General features: G+C 38.0%; 1 protein-coding gene across 2 annotated transcripts in view; it reads left to right on the top strand.

The window, feature by feature from the left end:
* DMGDH (dimethylglycine dehydrogenase) overlaps window positions 1–15,634 on the top strand; it is a 61,114-nt gene extending 45,480 nt beyond the window's left edge. Inside the window, exons 15-17 of one of the 2 annotated variants that reach the window (XM_079916965.1) lie at window positions 7,715–7,849; window positions 14,498–14,559; window positions 15,319–15,634. In XM_079916965.1, the coding sequence (XP_079773091.1) occupies window positions 7,715–7,849; window positions 14,498–14,559; window positions 15,319–15,328 (207 nt within the window). In that variant the 3' untranslated portion in view covers window positions 15,329–15,634. Of the gene's footprint in view, window positions 1–7,714; window positions 7,850–14,497 lie in introns of both variants that reach the window. The other variant, XM_079916964.1, reaches the window with a different exon arrangement.
* The last annotated feature ends 2,303 nt before the right edge of the window (window positions 15,635–17,937 follow it).

The following is a 17,937-nucleotide window of genomic DNA, read 5'->3' as shown; positions in this document are numbered from 1 at the left end:
GGATTTTGACTGGAATTGCATTGTATCTATAGGTCAGTTCAAGTCTTCTAACTCATGAATGAGGTATATCTCTCTGTTTATTTAGGTAATCTTTAATTCCAAAGATGTTTTGTAGTTTATAGTTCTTGCATATCTCTTTACAGATCTATCCTTAAGTATTTTGTATTTTGATACTACTGTAAATGGCATTTTAAACTTCAAGTTTCAGTTGTTTACTGCTAGTGTATAGAAAACAATGCATTTTGTATATTGATCTCACATTCTGTAACTTTGTTAAACCCACTTGGTAATTCTAGTACTTTTTTGTGTAGTTCTCTTTTTCTTTCTTTCTTTTTTTGTAGATTCCATTGGATTTTCTACATGGACAATTGCATTGTATGAAAATAAAGCTTTTCTTTGTCTCTTTTCTAATCTGGATGCCTTTCAGTTCTTTTTCTTGCCTTATTGTACTGGCTAGATCCTCTACTGGTTGAAACTGCAACAAAGTTAAATAGAAGTGGTAAGAGCAGACACGCTTATCTTGTTTCCTGATTTTAGATGGAAAACATTCATCATCATCATCAGTCTTTCATCATTAAGTATGATGTTTGCTGTAGGTTTTTCATAGATGCTCTTTATCAGGCTGAGGACATTCCTTTCTGTTCTTAGCGCTAAAAGTTTGGGTTTTTTGTTTTTTGAATTAGGAATATTAGATTTTGGCAAGTGCTTTTTCTGCGTCCATTGAGATAATCATATGGTTTTTCTTTTTTACTTTGTTATATGATGAATTACATTTATTCTCAAATGTTAACCCAACTTTAATTTTGGCATAAAACCCACTTAGTAATGATGTATTACGTTTTTCTATGTTATTGGATTTTATTTGATAATTTTTAAAAGAAATTTTGTAGCTACATCCTCCTTATAGGATAGGTTACAGCTTGCAATTATTTTGTTCATTTTTCTTGATCTTTTGACATAAACTTCTTGAGTAGAGGTTCTGGCAATACAAAATACATCTTGTTTACCATTTTATCCCCAACACTTATCAGGGCTGGCACATAGCAGATGCAGATAATGCCAGAGAAGTACTGGGACCTCATCAGGAAGGGTCTCATCTGCCAGGCTAGGAAATTTGGAGTGTATCCTGGAGTGTATCCTGGAGACACTGAGAAGCCTTTGAAGGATTTTGAGTAAGGAGTGACATTCTGGTGATGGAAAACAGATCAAAAGGGAATTACCCTGGTGACTGGATGATCACTTTACCCAATTATTGAAGAAATCTAGTGGAGAGATGTTGAGGGCTTCAGCTAAGGCATTGGCCATAGGACAGAGAAGAAAGAGGTATGAGTGATAATAAAAAGGTAGGCTGGAGACCACATGAAGGACTATTTGTGAAGGGAGTGGAAAGTAGGATCTAGGCTATGGTTAATGAACTAGGAAACACAGGCAGGATGTGATTCAGAGGTTGGAAGGACTTGCGAGGTTGGAGGCTATGGAACAGTCAAATGGAGGGTCTCAGTGGCAGCTGAGCACGCTGGTGTGGAGACCTCTGCTCTGAAAGTATGGATTTGGGTCATTGTTGTATAGGTGGCAATTAAAGCCAGGGGAGTGCTGGGACCCCTCTTCTATAGCACCCTGTACTTATCTCTACCATGATATTTTTACACCCCATAATACTGGCTGCCTCCTTAGCTAGACTCTGAGCTCCTTGGGGACAGAGGCCAAGAATCCTCAGGGCTGGTTCTGTGTCCAGTAGTTCGTACGGGTTTAGTAAGTATTTGAAGGGTCTGAACCATGGCTCTGCCACTCACCTATTCTAAAACTAAAGTTGCTTAACCTAAAGGCACTTCAGTTTTATCAACTGTAAAATGAAGAAAATATCCACCTTATAAGTTTGTTATAAATATTAGATGAGCTAAAGAACATTTGATACCTCAATAAATGTTAGGTCCCTTCCATCTTATTGAATGGAATCTAAAACAAATCTTTTATGGGAAACCAACTATAGATAAAACCCTTTCAGTTTTTTGAAGACTCCAGCTTCATTTCTTTGTGTTTCTCTTATTTCCTTTAAGAAATAAATAATAATTATTTACTTTGCATTTAGGCTTGAGTGCTCTCCTTAAAACACCAAATGGGCAATTGTTCTTCACTGTAGTCTAGAGAGATGAAAGCTATTATGAAAACTCTATGTTCTAATTGTTGCTAATGCAGTTAAGCATAAAAGTACATCTGAATCCCTTTGCTGTACACCTGAAACTAACACAACATTGTTAATCAACTATGCTTCAATTAAAAAAAAAAAAGTACATCTGACAAAGCCACAAGTCCGTTCCACTGTTTTCCTAAAGTACATCTGACAAAGCCACAAGTCAGTTCCACTGTTTTCCTGTGAATCATAAGACTCAAAGACTGGAAAGTATTAAGTATTATTAAGTATTATTATATTATTAATATAAGTATTAAGTATTAAGTATTATTAAGTATTATTATATTATTAATATAAGTATTATTAAGTATTATTAAGTATTAAGTATTATTAAGAAAAAATATTTTCTTAATATTGAATCTAGTAAAAGCCATAAAACACATAACGGGGGCTATTTTCATTTTGAAACATCTAGTTTGGTTTGGATGCAATTAACGAATTATAGGCCTGGCTTGGGAATCATATTTTAAATATTTTCTCCAGGTTTCAATGTATCCACACCTTTCTTTGGGTTAACAGAGTCCCTTTTCTAGTTATATTAAAGACTTCATTCCTTTTTGAGAAGGAATACTTAATTGATTAGTGGTTTTGGTTAGAAAAATGCCAAATAAATTGTTTTAAATTGCTAAGAGCAGAGAATAAAAACTGTGAATGTGAGAGTATTCATTTCCAGTCAGTAATAGACTGGACTTGCTACACTCATAATTTAATATTTTGCTAATAAAGAGATAGAGAAATTGTGGTTATTATAACCTTACATGGAATGTTACCAAGTTCTGCATAGAGGAGAAGGAAGCAAGAATTGGGAAGCCTGGATTTGAGGTTTGGTAATAACTCACTTTGTCACTTTGGGCAAGAACGTTAACTCTGGGCCTTAATTTTCTCATATGAAAAATGACCTTGGACTAAGTTTTCTGCCTGCTTAAAAACTTCTATGATTCTAACTGTGTGACTATGAAATGAATGATGGTATAATTTGTCTTGATGGGGTGGTGGGCCGGTCAGATCCATTCCCCCAAATGAACGAATCCAGTATATGGCTTCATCAGTTTAACTGTGAGACAAACACAGATGCATCTGGTATTTGACAAACGACCAGAGAAAGTTATGGTTCACATGGACCGCAGGTTAGTCAGGGCCACGTGCTTTACAAAGGGAGTCCCGTGAGGACTGTTTTTAATGAATGATTCCTGGCCTCATTTTAAATAAGGAACTTTTCAGGAATGTGTTGAGGGACAGCGGCAGAAATCTATCACCCAGATTTTCATCTCTGCTCTGCCACTGACAGTGGTTGGTGACCACCAGGTCTCTCTGCAGCTCTCTTCAGGTCTGCAAACACGGGAGCATGATTCCACAACCAGTGCTGTGCCTGGTTTCTAAGGGGGGCTTTCTTAGGACCCAGGATGTTACACTGATTCTCTTATGCCTTTGGAAACTTTTGACATTTAGATTAAAAGGATTTTGGCCAAAAATTCAATCAAACTGATGACTGCTTTGAATTTTCTGATGGATTTTGACTCTAAATATGGAACAGAAGAGGTCCCAAACTAGGTTTTTATCATTTCTCTCCTGGTCTGTAAGAGCCCACCACCCAGAGTTCATATCAGAACCTTCCTTCCACTGCTGCTGTCGAATTCGCCTTAGCTACACACCTGAAAATTCTCCATTGCTCTGAGAATCCCAACCCAAAGTATACTGGTTTAATTTATTTCATTTCCATGTGCTTTTTGATAATATGTGTGCTTTTAATAAAGCTAGTAAGAGATGAGGAGTTACATTTCACTTAAAATCTACTTAATGTTTTCATCTATGTGGATGTTATATTTAGGATGCATCACAGGTGGCTGCTTTAATGGCTCTTACTGCTTCTTAAAAATTAATAGATTAGAAAAATAAGCCAAAATTATTTTAAGGTATAATCTCAGTGCCCCAGAAGTGTTTCTCAAAGACATTAACAGCTATTTATGTAGTTAATTTGGTAGTGACTCATTAAGAAATACATTTCTGTTCTCAGGTCATCCTGAAGGCACCAATTTCAATCTCAGCACTTAACCTTCAGACACATTTTCCTCTCTCATTTATAAATAATAACTGTATAATAAAGTCTGCAATCTTGGGAGGAAAGCCAAGCAAAATGAGAATGAAATGCTATCACCCCACTTTTAAATCTTCCCAAGTCAGGCCCAAGGTTAGCCTGGGAAGGGAGAACTGTCTCAAGGGGCAGGTGTCACCTCCTATCTGTGTTTTAAGTATGTGTTCCTTACTTTTAATTAGGTTTTTGTTGTTGTTGTTTGAGTATTGTTTTCATTCATGTCTAAGGACGATATTGCTGACAAGATCACTTCCTAATTCAGGGATATACAGATATAGAGGTTAAATTTCATTAATATTAACCTTCAGGGTGTTTTCAAATCCTTTCACATAGTACAAAAATATTATTGTGTAGTGAATGTCATTCAAGATAGGTTAGGCTACCTAGAAATAATTTTTTAATTAATTAATTTTTTATTGAAGCATAGTTAATTTACAGTGTTGTATTAGTTTCAGGTGTACAGCAAAGTGATTCAGTTATACATATATATGTATTCTTTTTCAGATTCTTTTCTCACATAGGTTATTACAGAATACTAAGCAGAGTTCCCTGTGCTATACAGTAGGTCCTTGTTGTTTCTCTATTTTATATATAGTAGCGTGTCTATGTTACTCTGAAATTCCTAATTTATCCCTCCCTCCCCCCTTCCCCTTTGGTAACCATAAATTCGTTTTCTATGTCTGTGAGTCTGTTTCTGTCTTGTAAATAAGTTCATTTGTATCATTTTTTTTAGATTCCACATATAAGTGATATCATATATTTGTGTTTCAAAATAATTTAAAAGAAACATTCTTTAGAGTATTTACATCAGCTGTTCCTGCCAGTGATAGACTCCAGGCACAGCCATTTAAAAAATGCGTATGGATAAAATCTAAAGGTGCTGACTTACATAACCGAGCCTCCAGAAAGACCCTTAACTTTGCTGGGCCTTCTCTTCATAAGCTGGGGATAAACTGATCTGTCTTATAGGAATCTTAATGAGGATTGTAAAGCCCTCAGCAGAGCGTCCGGCACATAGCAAGTGCCTAATAAATTGTAAATATTATTAATATTACTTATTTACTACTTTAATTTTTGAATTAAATTAGTAACTTAATTAAATTAATAATGAATTAAATTTTTTTTTAATATTTACTATAACTTTTCTCTTTTAAAGGAAGTTTTCTGGGGTGCCCATCTTTCCTATTTCTTATGCTTAACTGGTACCTTATGTTCCTGCTTAGACTTTGGTAAAATTATGAATTTGGCAGAGTTAGACTCCCCTTGCAGCACTTCTTATTCCCCCCACCCCCATGGCATCCACCCCAGCAGTTCTCGTCCAGCGCCCCCCAGAGTCCCCATTTCTGAAAGCTTTGGATGCGGCAGCTTTCACCACAGTCCCTCTGAAGGTGTGGCAGATGTTGGCTTAAGAGGCTCAGTGAAGGCAGCTCAAAATAGATGAAAAGAATGGGGCTGGGACCTCTGAGATCTTGGTTGAGTGTCTTTGGCTAAATTAACTCACTTCTTTTCAACCCCAAATCCACCATCTGTGGATTGTTGGGAAGATTGACTTAAAAGCGCAAGGACTTTTGGAGAAGTGTATGCAGACAGTAGTTATCATGAAGCCTCCTCTTTCAAACTCAGTTCAGCTGCTTCCTCCATAAAACTGTTGCTGACAGAATGCTGCTCCAGCCCCCCTCTCACCCTAGATAGAACGGATCATACGCCTTCTTGAGCTCCCACTGTACGTGCCCCTATCATAGCAACTGTTTGTTTGCATTTCTGCCTTAGACATGCATTAGACAGTTTTTGTTTTAAATTTCCAAAATGTTGTGACTTTCACACTCTCATAAAACACACAGAAGCAACAGTGAATCATGTTTCAAATTGGTATAGCTGATTTGTACACTATCGCTGTCATATTCTACCATGTTTCCAGTAATCTCAAATCATTCTTTTTTCCTCTGATATGTTAAAACATTGAGGAGATAAAATAATTTCAGCGCTGGGCATATTGTGATGTGGAAGGAAGGGGTCACATCTCCTCAGGGACCTCTCAGAGGCTACAAGACCCTGTTGTATTTAGCTCTGAATATCCTGTATCTAGTATCTGATACATAGCAGGGGCATAACAACAGCTGAGTAAATAATTGAAAGAAAATTCTTTAATAGGGACTCAGGAGGACCCCAAACCTTCAAGATCTAAATGAATATCAGCAAAGATTCAGATTTCACAATAGGAGCTGAGGAAGCTATTCAGGATCTCCCAGCATTCCACAAGACATACTATATAGTGCTTGGCCACTCCAGGATTGTGTGCTTTTCCACACAATAAAGTGTTTTGTTTTTTTTTTCATTGCAATCATTGGCTTCCTATATAGATAAGAACACTAAAAAGCATACCTGTCATCATGTATCCATGATAGCAAGTCTTCTTTTAAAAATCTACCAAGAGGGGCTTCCCTGGTGGTGCAGTGGTTGAGAGTCCACCTGCCGATGCAGGAGACACGGGTTCGTGCCCCGGTCCGGGAAGATCCCACATACCGCGGAGCCATAGCCGCTGAGCCTGCGCGTCCGGAGCCTGTGCTCTGCAACGGGAGAGGCCACAACAGTGAGAGGCCCACGTACCGAAAAAAAAGAAAAAAAGATATACCAAGATAGCAAAATAATTTTGTTGTAGCATTCTTTCTGTATTTAGATAAACATATTCTAACTGTAATGAACTTTGGTTTGTTATGACTTGTGTTATCATGAATTTATCCTACATAAGAACTCAAATGAATCAAGCTCTTCCTGTGTTTGTTGTTTTGTTTTCCCCAAAAGGAAAAAAAAGGTTGAAAAGCACAGCATTACAGAATAAGCTCTTTGATCAAAATGTCTGTGTTTGACTAATTTTGTAACCCAGGGCTCATCATGATGCCTCCCACACAGTAGGGGCTCAATACATTTCTTGAATGAATTAACGGTGCAACCCAGTAGGTTAATGCATCCCGGGGACCATTATTCTGAAGAAGGAAAAAAATGTAGGCATTTTGGAGTTGCTTTGGCATCACATTTCAAAAAAGTGAATTTCCTTCTTAGGGAAGGCTTACTTTAGGTAGAAACTGAGTCGCGCCATGCTCACTGCCCACCGTTCCCACTGTCCAGAACCAGTAGATACAAGGGTCCCTTTCATAACCCACCATCTCAATATCATGCCTTACATTTTTCTGCCTAGGTAGTTCTGGTAAAATTGTTATCACAAGTTATTACCCTTAAGTCTAACCTCTTCTGAAAGAATAGGTGTCATTCAGGGACTAAGAAATATTTGTCTAGACGTTTGATCCAATCTGTATTTTTATTTAATGTGTAATTGGCAAGAAAATAGCAAAGACAAATTTAAATGCTTGCATCTCTAACCTTGTCACAGTGTCTGAGTATTCATTCATCATCATTATCTTGGATTCCTGCAGCCAGCAGACTTCATAGGAAAGCAAGCACTGAAACAGATTAAAGCCAAGGGGCTGAAACGGAGACTGGTCTGCCTCACCTTGGCAACGGACGATGTTGATCCGGAGGGAAATGAAAGCATCTGGTATGGTGGCAAGGTGAGTGCTGAGGACCCATAGTGAGGGGCCACTGCAGTGTTTCTGCAGCAGAAACTCCTTGTCTCTGTTTCCGTTTACAGTTTTTTGCTAGTTATTTATCTATTGGTGAGATGACACTCTTTTGAATTCTGAAGTGACATTCAAGAAACAGAAATTACTTAACTGAAAGGAAAATGAAATGCTGCTCATTTTGGAAAACACGATATTCTATATGGTTTAATGAAAGAAAATAAACTGCAGGACTTGAAATACATGGGACAATGAGGAAGGTATGATTTAGAAGGTAAAATGACCTCTTGGCTCACCACATCTGTATCTGTGGATGCAAGAGAGAGATTTTATGAAGAATTTAGTATTCTGACTTAGCTTCTCAGGGATCTTTCAGGAGGAAACAATTCGTACCTTAGCACATTAGCAGAAAACAATTTCCAAATGAAAACATCTATGACAAGAGAGGGTTAAACCTTAGTAAATAAAGGGAAAAGTGGAAATCCTTTGGTTCTTCAGGAGGAGTAAGACTACCTTCTTCTCCCTTTGGGATGCTACATTTCACTCTCTCTCTTGGTCTTCAGTAAAGCCAGAGTTAGATAACCTATCAATAGAATTTCACTTCCTCCTCTTTTTATGACTATTTGTAAAACCCAATTTGGCTCAACGTTTGGCTGTGTTTTGGCTGGTGTTCTCAGGCAGGGGTTATCAGGCAGGGACACTCAGCTTAGATTAGACCATGTGGCGACCACAGGGCCTTCAAGACTCATCTAAACATTTGCTCTGTATTGAGCAGGGTCTGCTTGGTCAACACCCAAATACTCAGATATTCTATTCCTAGGTTGTTTTTTTTTTCCTTACGCACTACAGCCTACTTAATACTTGTTTTCATTTTCCCCATCTCTTCAGTGACAAAACGAGCACTGGAGGAGGGGAGAGCCAGTGGTGTCAATCTCAGCCTTTGGATTACTAAAGATATGGCCATTTGGGCTGAGGCAGGGGTCAGTTTGACATGGAAATAACATCTACAGAGTTCCTACTAGTGCTGGATATTTTTATGTACTCTCATTTACTTTTTAAAAAATATTTATTTATTTAATTTATTTTTTTGTTTGCATTGGGTCTTAGCTGCGACATGCGTGCTCTTCGTTGTGGCACGCGGGATCTTTCATTGCGGTGCTCAGGTTTCTTTCTAGTGTGCTGCGCAGGCTCCAGGGCGCATGTGCTCTGTAGTTGTGGCACGTGGGTGCCAGGGCCTGTGGGCTCTGTAGTTTGCGGCATGTGGGCTCTCTCCTTGAGGCGCGTGAGCTCAGTAGTTGTGGTGCACGGGCTTAGTTGCCCCGTGGCATGTGGCATCTTAGTTCCCTGAACAGGGATTGAACCCACGTCCCCTGCATTGGAAGGCAGATTCTTTACCACTGGACCACCAGGGAAGTCCCTCTCTCATTTACTTTTACAACACCCCTCCAAGATATGTATGATCATTCCCATTTAAAGATGAGGCTTTGGGGCTCAGAGAGATTAAGTAACTTGCTTGAGGTTACACAACTATGACATGTGATTGACGAAGCTGATTTCTGACCAAGGTACGGTTGGACTTTGAATTCTTATCCTTTCTTCTAAGACATGCTGAATACCCCCATTTGCTCTCTTCTTTGTCTCTGATGGCCCACTGTATTCTCGTAAGCACTTCATTATATACCCACAGTTCTTGCCCATCTAAGTAACAGGTGGATGTTATAGTTTTAGATTCTATGAAGCCAATAGATCTTTTCTCAGATCTGAAGCTCTTTCTCAAATGCCTCACCTTTAATTGTGTTGTTTGCTCTTCTGTTTGAACCATTCCTACTCTTACCTCCCGGTCTCCACTTTCTGTTTCTGTTCTAGATCTCTGGTTCAGCCCTCTTTTTTTTTTTTTTTTTGCGGTACGTGGGCCTCTCACTGTTGTGGCCTCTCCCGTTGCGGAGCACAGGCTCCGGACGTGCAGCCTCAGCGGCTATGGCTGACGGGCCTAGCCGCTCCGCGGCACATGGGATCTTCCCGGACCGGGGCACGAACCCGTGTCCCCTGCATCGGCAGGCGGACTCTCAACCACTGCGCCACCAGGGAAGCCCCAGCCCTCTTTTCTTAATATGTTCTTTCTCTGATTTAAGATTTGCCCACAATTTCCACTGATAACCACGTCTGCCATTAAGTAACTGCTTGAGCCTCTCTGGGTCTCAGTGTTCTCGCCTACAAAATGAAGCCACTGAGTGAGATAATGTCTAAGATTCTTTCCGCCTCTAATTAATTTTTCCCTGGTCGTTACACTTCCCTCACCTCATCTTTTTGTTCTACATTTTTCACTCTATTCTCATCCAACTATCTCAGTCTTCCTAATACGGTCTGCACTCATACTTTTACCGATAGTCTGTTTTACTTGGCCATGGAATGAACGAGAAGCTCTGTCATAGCATTCTGTATGCAACCCCACATCGACCATGATCAACTGACAGATTTTTAGTCATCTTAAATGTGACCATACCCAAGTTAAAAAACTGGAAACCTGTACCTTAAACTTATACAATGTTATATGTCAATTGTATCTCAACAAAGCTGGAAAAAAAGAAGAACCCTGGAAACCCAAGCTCCATTTATTTTTATTGAAGTATAATTGCTTTACAAGGTTGTGTTAGTTTCTGCTATACAATGAAGTGAATCAGCTATATGTATACATATATCCCCTCCAAGTTCCATTTTTAAATTTTATTCCCTTTGCCTCATTTGTGCACTGTGTTTACACATTATATTTTTCATCTTTCCTATACGTGCCACCTGTTTATAGAGCTGCTAATGCAATTGTAATTTTAGTTATTAGTAATATTTCTCTTAAATTTCCTGATATCAGCTTGTCTGTTCTTTGATGCTTAGTAGGATCCTCATTTTATCATGCAGATGACACTCTCTGATCTTCCTTATCTCTAGAATGATATGAAATATTTTTAAATTTTTATTTCCTGAATTTGGACTTGTTCTACCTTTTATATTTGGTATTCTATTCATGCAGATATTTTCAATGCTAGCGATAGGGTACATGTTAATTTATTTGTTCAACAGATCTGAGTTCTAGTATGTGACAGCAATATTCTAGGCACTAAGGATGCAGCAGTGAACAAAACAGACAAGAATCTCTGCCCCTATGGAGCTTATATTCCAGGAGAGGGAGAGATAAACAATGAACATAAAATAAAATAAATAGCATGTCAGAGGGCAATGCATACTTTGGGGAAAAATAAAGTCTAATTGGGAGATGGGCAGTGCTAGAGGGAGGGATTATGATATTAAGTAAGGCTTTATATAAAAAAATCAAGGCGTAAGTGTGGGCATGGGAGGGGCTTTAATTAGTTATAAAAGCAGCTTTGCTGGGAAGTAAGTTTTGAAGAAAAGGCTTTTGAGGAAGGAAGTTTGAAGAGTTTAGAAAGTCTTCTTTTTCATTATTAATAGACTAAAACACACAGGGACAGCCAAAGAAACCTAATATATCATCCAATTTAAATTATGTTCCCTCTTTCAAAGGTTATTTACCATGTTATCTTCTCTGAGTCTGTTACAGGCGTCTTTAAGTCTCATAATGAAGAGAAGAATGAGACAAGGCTAAAAATAAGTGAGGATTGTTTACATTGGTGAAAAGAAGGCTGATGTTTGATTTCACAAAGAATATGAGAATCTACTAGGCAAAGGGTGAGGGTGGTTCTTGTGATTCACTGAGCAAAACAAAGCCATGGATTTCATTGAATCTGGAAGATTTTAAGGTCAAACGATATAGAATTTATGCCGGGGAAAACCTTTCCCTGGAGACTTAGTAATAAGATAAAAGGAAAGGCCAGTTTTCTAAAATACTTTGGACCACCAACCCCTGGATTAGAGAGAAATTAAAGGAGAAATGAAAGTAATCGAGCAGAAAGCAAAGCATTCAATAACTATTTTAAGACTAGCACGCACAAAATAAACACGCTATTTCTTTAAAGTTACTAATGCAGAAATAACTGCAAGAAGAATCACTGCTGAGATTTTAAGAGATGGGAAGGCCCAAGGAGATGGGGCACGCAGCCTCTGAAGAGTGATTGTGGGTTTTTTATCCAGTGAGTTAGGGGATTTGACCAAGAGATTCGTTCAGGATTCTTCCTGTTTTCTTAAGATGCCCAAGAAAACCAGGTTAACTTTCCCAGAGCTCCAAACACAAATCTCTGTTTTAGAGACTCAGAAGTGAAACCAAAGTTACTGAGAAGGTCTTTCAAAAAAGCGATGATTAAAACTCCAGCCACCCTGACCCAAATCCCAGTTTTATATCACGGAAATATGATCTAGAGGAGAAAAGCCATTATGAAACATGTGTGTTATCTCAGCAATACCTTGGCAGTTAATAATCTGCCAGAGAGAAACTTTTACTAATGAATGCATTCACTTTTTTAAATCACCAGAACAAGTTCAGAAATTATATGGAGAGCTTGTGATTTGGGGTTTCAACAAGATAATTAAAAACTGGGGCTACAGTGATAGGAGTCTGTACTTAACGTCATAAATGCATAAGAGACTAGAAATGCTATAATATGACTGTTGACTGTCGTGAGCCCTTTGCTGGGGCAGCTGAAATATCACCAGGCTGATTCATGTCCGTGGATGTTTTTGAGCAGCAGCTATAAGCAGCCGCTGTGCTGGACAGTAAGGCTGTAAGGATGAGTGCGATGTTGCGTAGCCAGGAGAAGCCGTTTTAAGTGGGGCTATGTATCATTTTGCTTTTGTTGTCTTCCTTTTACTTTTTAAAAATGTGGTGTTTACACATATACAATGGAATATTATTCAGCCATAAAAAGAAACAAAATTGAGTTATTTGTAGTGAGGTGGATGGACCTAGAGTCTGCCATACTGAGTAAACTAAGTCAGAAAGAGAAAAGTAAATACCATAGGCTAACACATACATATGGAATCTAAAAAAAAAAAAAAGGTTCTGAAGAACGTAGGGGCAGGATACGAATAAAAATGCAGACGTAGAGAATGGACTTGAGGACACGGGGAGGGGGAAGTGTAAGCTGGGACAAAGTGAGAGAGTGGCATGGACATATATAAACTACCAAATGTAAAATAGCTAGCTAGTGGGAAGTAGCTGCATAGCACAGGGAGATCAGCTTGTTGCTTTGTGACCACCTAGAGGGGTGGGATAGTGAGGGTGGGAGAGAGACGCAAGAGGGAGGAGACATGGGGATATATGTATATGTATAGCTGATTCACTTTGTTATAAAGCAGAAACTAAAACACCATTGTAAAGCAATTACACTCCAATAAAGATGTTAGAAAAAAAAGTGGTGTTTAAACCAATATTGTAATTTGTTTGCATTTTACTCTGTTTTTCCTTTTCTTGCATCTTTTCCTTCAGCTAAGAGTTGTGGAAACCAGATCTAATCTTCTAATCAGGATTGTTGTATAGATTTTATTTTTGGTAGCATAAAATTATTGTTTTCGTCTCCTAAATTTTGATTCCTTGTTCAGTATTTTTCTCTGGTTTGCCATCCCAAGTTATCCTATTTCATCCTTGTTAATTTTGATCATTCACACAGAACTCCATGTCTCCACTCATGTTGGAAAGTTTTATCCCCCTTCTCTACCCACCTAATTCCACCTACCTTCAAAATGTAGAACAGGGCTTCCCTGGTGACGCAGTAGATGAGAGTCCGCCTGCCAATGCAGGAGACACGGGTTTGTGCCCCGGTCCGGAAAGATCCCACATGCCACGGAGCAGCTAGGCCCGTGAGCCATGGCCGCTGAGCCTGTGCGTCCGTAACCTGTGCTCCGCAACGGGAGAGGCCACAACAGTGAGAGGCCAGCGTACCACCAAAAAAAAAAAAAAAAAAAAAATTGTAGAACAAATCCTGGCTTACTTATGTTGCCTACCTTGGTTATTGTTGCCTACCTGGTTATTGTTTCTCATGTCTGTATGTTAATTCCTCAACGAGGCAGGAAGCTCATGAGGGTAGGAACCAGACCTCTACTCATTCTCCAGAATGTCTAGCAAAATGTTTTGTACATGGTAAAGCTAGAGAGGGTAAAGTTAACATTTATTTAAGTGCCTAGCAATTACCAGGAATTGTTAAATCTGTATATATTCATATAGAAGATTCACTTCACATTGACTATTGATATATTAATAGAGTTTAATTCAGCACTATTCTGGCAGGCCATTTTCTAAATGCCAGCAGGAACAGTTGACTAGATTTGCATTTGGATTTTTAGATTTTTCTCCTTTGTATCTATTATTGCCATGCTAGTTTGATGGAAGAGAATTTTTTAAAGTTCAAAATGAAAATATTTGATCCTTCTTCCTATCAGATCTCTTGGCATGAAACCGAGCAAAATAGTACTAGGTATTAAGAAACTAGATGTAATTATTTAAAACTGAGAAATTTCAGAGCAACATGGATGTGTATTTTGAGAATTGTTTTTCATAAGTTTTAAACTTTCATTAAGCTTCTCAAAAAAGTGAAGTTTTCCTCCTAGTGTTATCCTCACAGACAGCATATCATAAAACTCTGTAAGTTGAACGTATCTTTTGAGAATTTTCATCTAGAGAGGAGGCACATAAAGCTGTGACCAAGATGCTGAGGATGGTAGGGTCTTGTTTTTCAGGTGGTTGGCAACACGACCTCCGGAAGCTACAGTTACAGCATCCAGAAGAGTCTGGCTTTCGCGTATGTCCCTGTAGAGCTAAGTAAAGTGGGACAACAAGTGGAAGTTGAATTATTAGGCAAAAATTACTCAGCAACTGTCATACAAGAACCCTTGGTGTTGACGGAACCAATCAGAAACAAGCTTCAGAAAAAAGGTGGAAAGGACAAAATTTGAAAAGACTTTGAGAAGGCAACTGAATTATGGTTGCTATGTGATTGTACTGAAAATGATAACTGATTTGCTGGGGAATAGGGGAAACCAAAAATTTATTTCAAAATCATCAGAATCTTAAAACCATTCTCTTGTTTCCTAAGCAATATAGAATAATGGATGAGTGATTTACATTGTTGTTTCAGATGAAGAAATTTGAAGCTAATGTTTTTACTATTCTATATTGTTGTTTACGAAACTTGGCAAAACATTTAAGTGTTTGCTAACATACCATCATTATTACAACTGAAGTAGAAAACATTATATAATTTTAGAAACATTTGTATGTGGTTCTTGTTAGCTGAAAACAAATTATGTTTTGTTTTTTGTTTTTTTTACAAATTATGTTTTACATAAAGACAAAAGCAGTATTGTTGATGGATTTACTTCATTGAAAAATACTAGTTGAATAAGGGATCATTTTAATTTTTCATAATATATCTAGGAAGAAAATAGTAAAATTTAATATTGGTATATGTAACATTTTTATTCAATTCCTTGAAATATTTACTTTCTTAATGTCTTCCCTGAAAGCAGTTTTATGGGACGTCATTATTGTCCTTTCAAAGGTTGTTTTAGAAGAGAAATTGCAAAAGAGGACAGTCTTCCAAAGGAAACGGTACTTGTAAACCTTCTGAGATGAAGCTGAAACATAAATTGTGCCAGTACAAACACAGTCTGAATACTGAACACCTCTCTTTGGGAAAGAATTAATGCAAGTTGACATCACATTGTGCCGTTCTGAATATCATTTCACAAACATTTGACAAAGCAGGTCAAACAAGAGCTTTAAGAGCTGACAGGATTGCCCTTAACATTGTGTACAGCAAGGAAAAAAAGCCATTTAGAAATTATTCTTTGATGTACCTCTTGAAATTATTTGGGTTTAGTTGACAGAATAAATCAAATTTTTCATAAAAGGTAGTTTGTCATTTATCATTTGTTCTACACGCACACTTGCTGCCTAGGAAAAGTTCAGTAAATAGGTATTAAAGAAGCTGAATGTGAACCATAATAATATTCTATAGTTAGAGTAGATTTTAAAATAATGTCTTAACTTGTAAGTTTTGAAAACATGCCAAATTTACATTTAAATGTTTTATAAAAGTAATCATGTATCAGAACTCTTCAGCATGCCATTCATTTATCTTTGATATCTCCTCTTACATGAGAAATGAAGGAAATCTTTTTGGTAACAAACATTTGCTAATTATTAAGAATGTTATCCAGACCCTGTCTCCCAGTTCTGGTATAGGGTATAGGTGCTTTTCATTCTCTGCCTCTCTGTAGCCCAATTGTTAATTGTGTTAAAACTAATGAAAGAATTGAGAAAATATAATGCTACATCAGTGGCACAATTTAACAGTTACCTAAGTTGTAACTTTTCAGTAACTAGTTACTGGAAAATTATTTACATAAAATATTATTATAGCAGACTCTAATCAAAGGAACAGTACTCAGAACTTGTGGAGAAGGCAATTGACAATGCAAAAACAAAATCTAAAGAAATGGTCATTTATTTTAAAAAGTCAAATTTTAAAGAATGCCAGGAGAAACAACAAAAGATGCTGATCTTACATTGCTAGAAGAAATCAGTAAAGCAGTATTTGAATGCCTTCATCTTTTTCACCAATAATTGGGCACTTGTTCTAAAGCAATAGATCAAATAACGTCAGAGTTTGTTACCATTCAGCCACTTTCTCTGATTTTTAGCAGATGAGGAAAAACTTTAGAAGTTTTTACTGTATGTAATAGAAATGTATGATGAATTTTCTGATCAAGATATTTTAGTGGACACTTTTTAACTATAGACATGTTTGAAAGCCACTATAATTGTTCCCAAAGAACCAAAGGCAGTATTGCAATTCCTGGAGTTTGTTGTGAAAGATTTTTATGAATTTCTGCCAAACTTGTCATTATGTTAAAGTCCTTTCCTCGTTGTTTTTACATCTGTTGCACAGGTAAAAGAAACTTTTGAAATTAAAAGCTTAAAAAATGTTCTTCTATCAACTTTGTGCAAAAATAACTGGATAAATCTGCCTATACTGTCTGGTAAATATTAATATGCAAAGAAAAAATTCAGTGAAGTCACTGCAAAGCTTAAAAACAGAAAAGGTTTATTATTCACAGGCAACAGACCACTTTATTACAATAGACCAATTTGTGGGTATAAATATTTTCCTTTTTCAAAACTACTTAATATAATTTAAAAATATTAACCCCTTGCTTTTTCATACTATAACATTTATTTTATTTCTATTTTTCTTATTTATTACTGGCATGACTATATATTCAAAGTTAATAGAAACTTGTCACTCTTTGCATTTCTTTTCTGGTTGTTATTTCATTTTGCAATTATTACTAAAAATAATTGTGTCATGTAAAAGGGGCAGAGAATCATTAAAAAATGGTCATCCAGGGTGGCTTCTTCGCTCACAAGTCTGGCACCTCACTAAGGTTGATGGCAACACCTGGGGCTGGCAGGGCACCTCTCTCCATGTGGCCTCACTGTGTGACTAACTTGCCAGGTAGTTCAGAGGAGGGAACTTAACATGGAGAACCAGCGAGGGATGCCAGCTGCCAAGCTGACACTAGGACCATACAGGGAGGGGCTGCTAGTGGGAGCAGGAACCATAGAAGAGATATATCCACACCGGTGAAGATGCTGCCCGAAGCAGACAGAAGGGAAGAAACACCCTGGCTTGTTTCTTCCTTCCACCTTCCAGTCTCTCACAAGTGCCTCCCACTGGATGAACCTAGCTGGGAGCCTGGGATATGTAGTTTGTAGGGTTTGGCCCACCTGTGATACAGAGCAGAGAAAAGAAACATCATGAAATGGATCGCATCGCAAAGGACAATGACTGGCATACAACACCAGCGTTCTGTTCAGCCCTGGCCAAAGGGTCAAGAGGTGCAAACATGGCTACTAGCATGGAAGGAGGTCGTGGGATGGGCTAACACATTTAAAAGGGCTACTTACATTATAATTTTTAAAAAGCATGGTGTATGGACTTCCCTGATGGCACAGTGATTAAGAATCCACCTGCCAATGCAGGGGACATGAGTTCGAGCCCTGGTCCGGGAAGATCCCACATGCCGTGGAGCAACTAAGCCCGTGTGCCACAACTACTGAGCCTGCGCTCTAGAGCCCGCGAGCCACAGCTACTGAGCCCACGTGCCACAACTAC

The sequence above is a fragment of the Stenella coeruleoalba genome (assembly GCF_951394435.1).
Source record: "Stenella coeruleoalba genome assembly, chromosome: 3".
Taxonomy (NCBI): Eukaryota; Metazoa; Chordata; class Mammalia; order Artiodactyla; family Delphinidae; genus Stenella; species Stenella coeruleoalba.
Note: the sequence above shows the minus strand (reverse complement) of the source record. Positions and strands in the feature narration are given on the sequence as shown.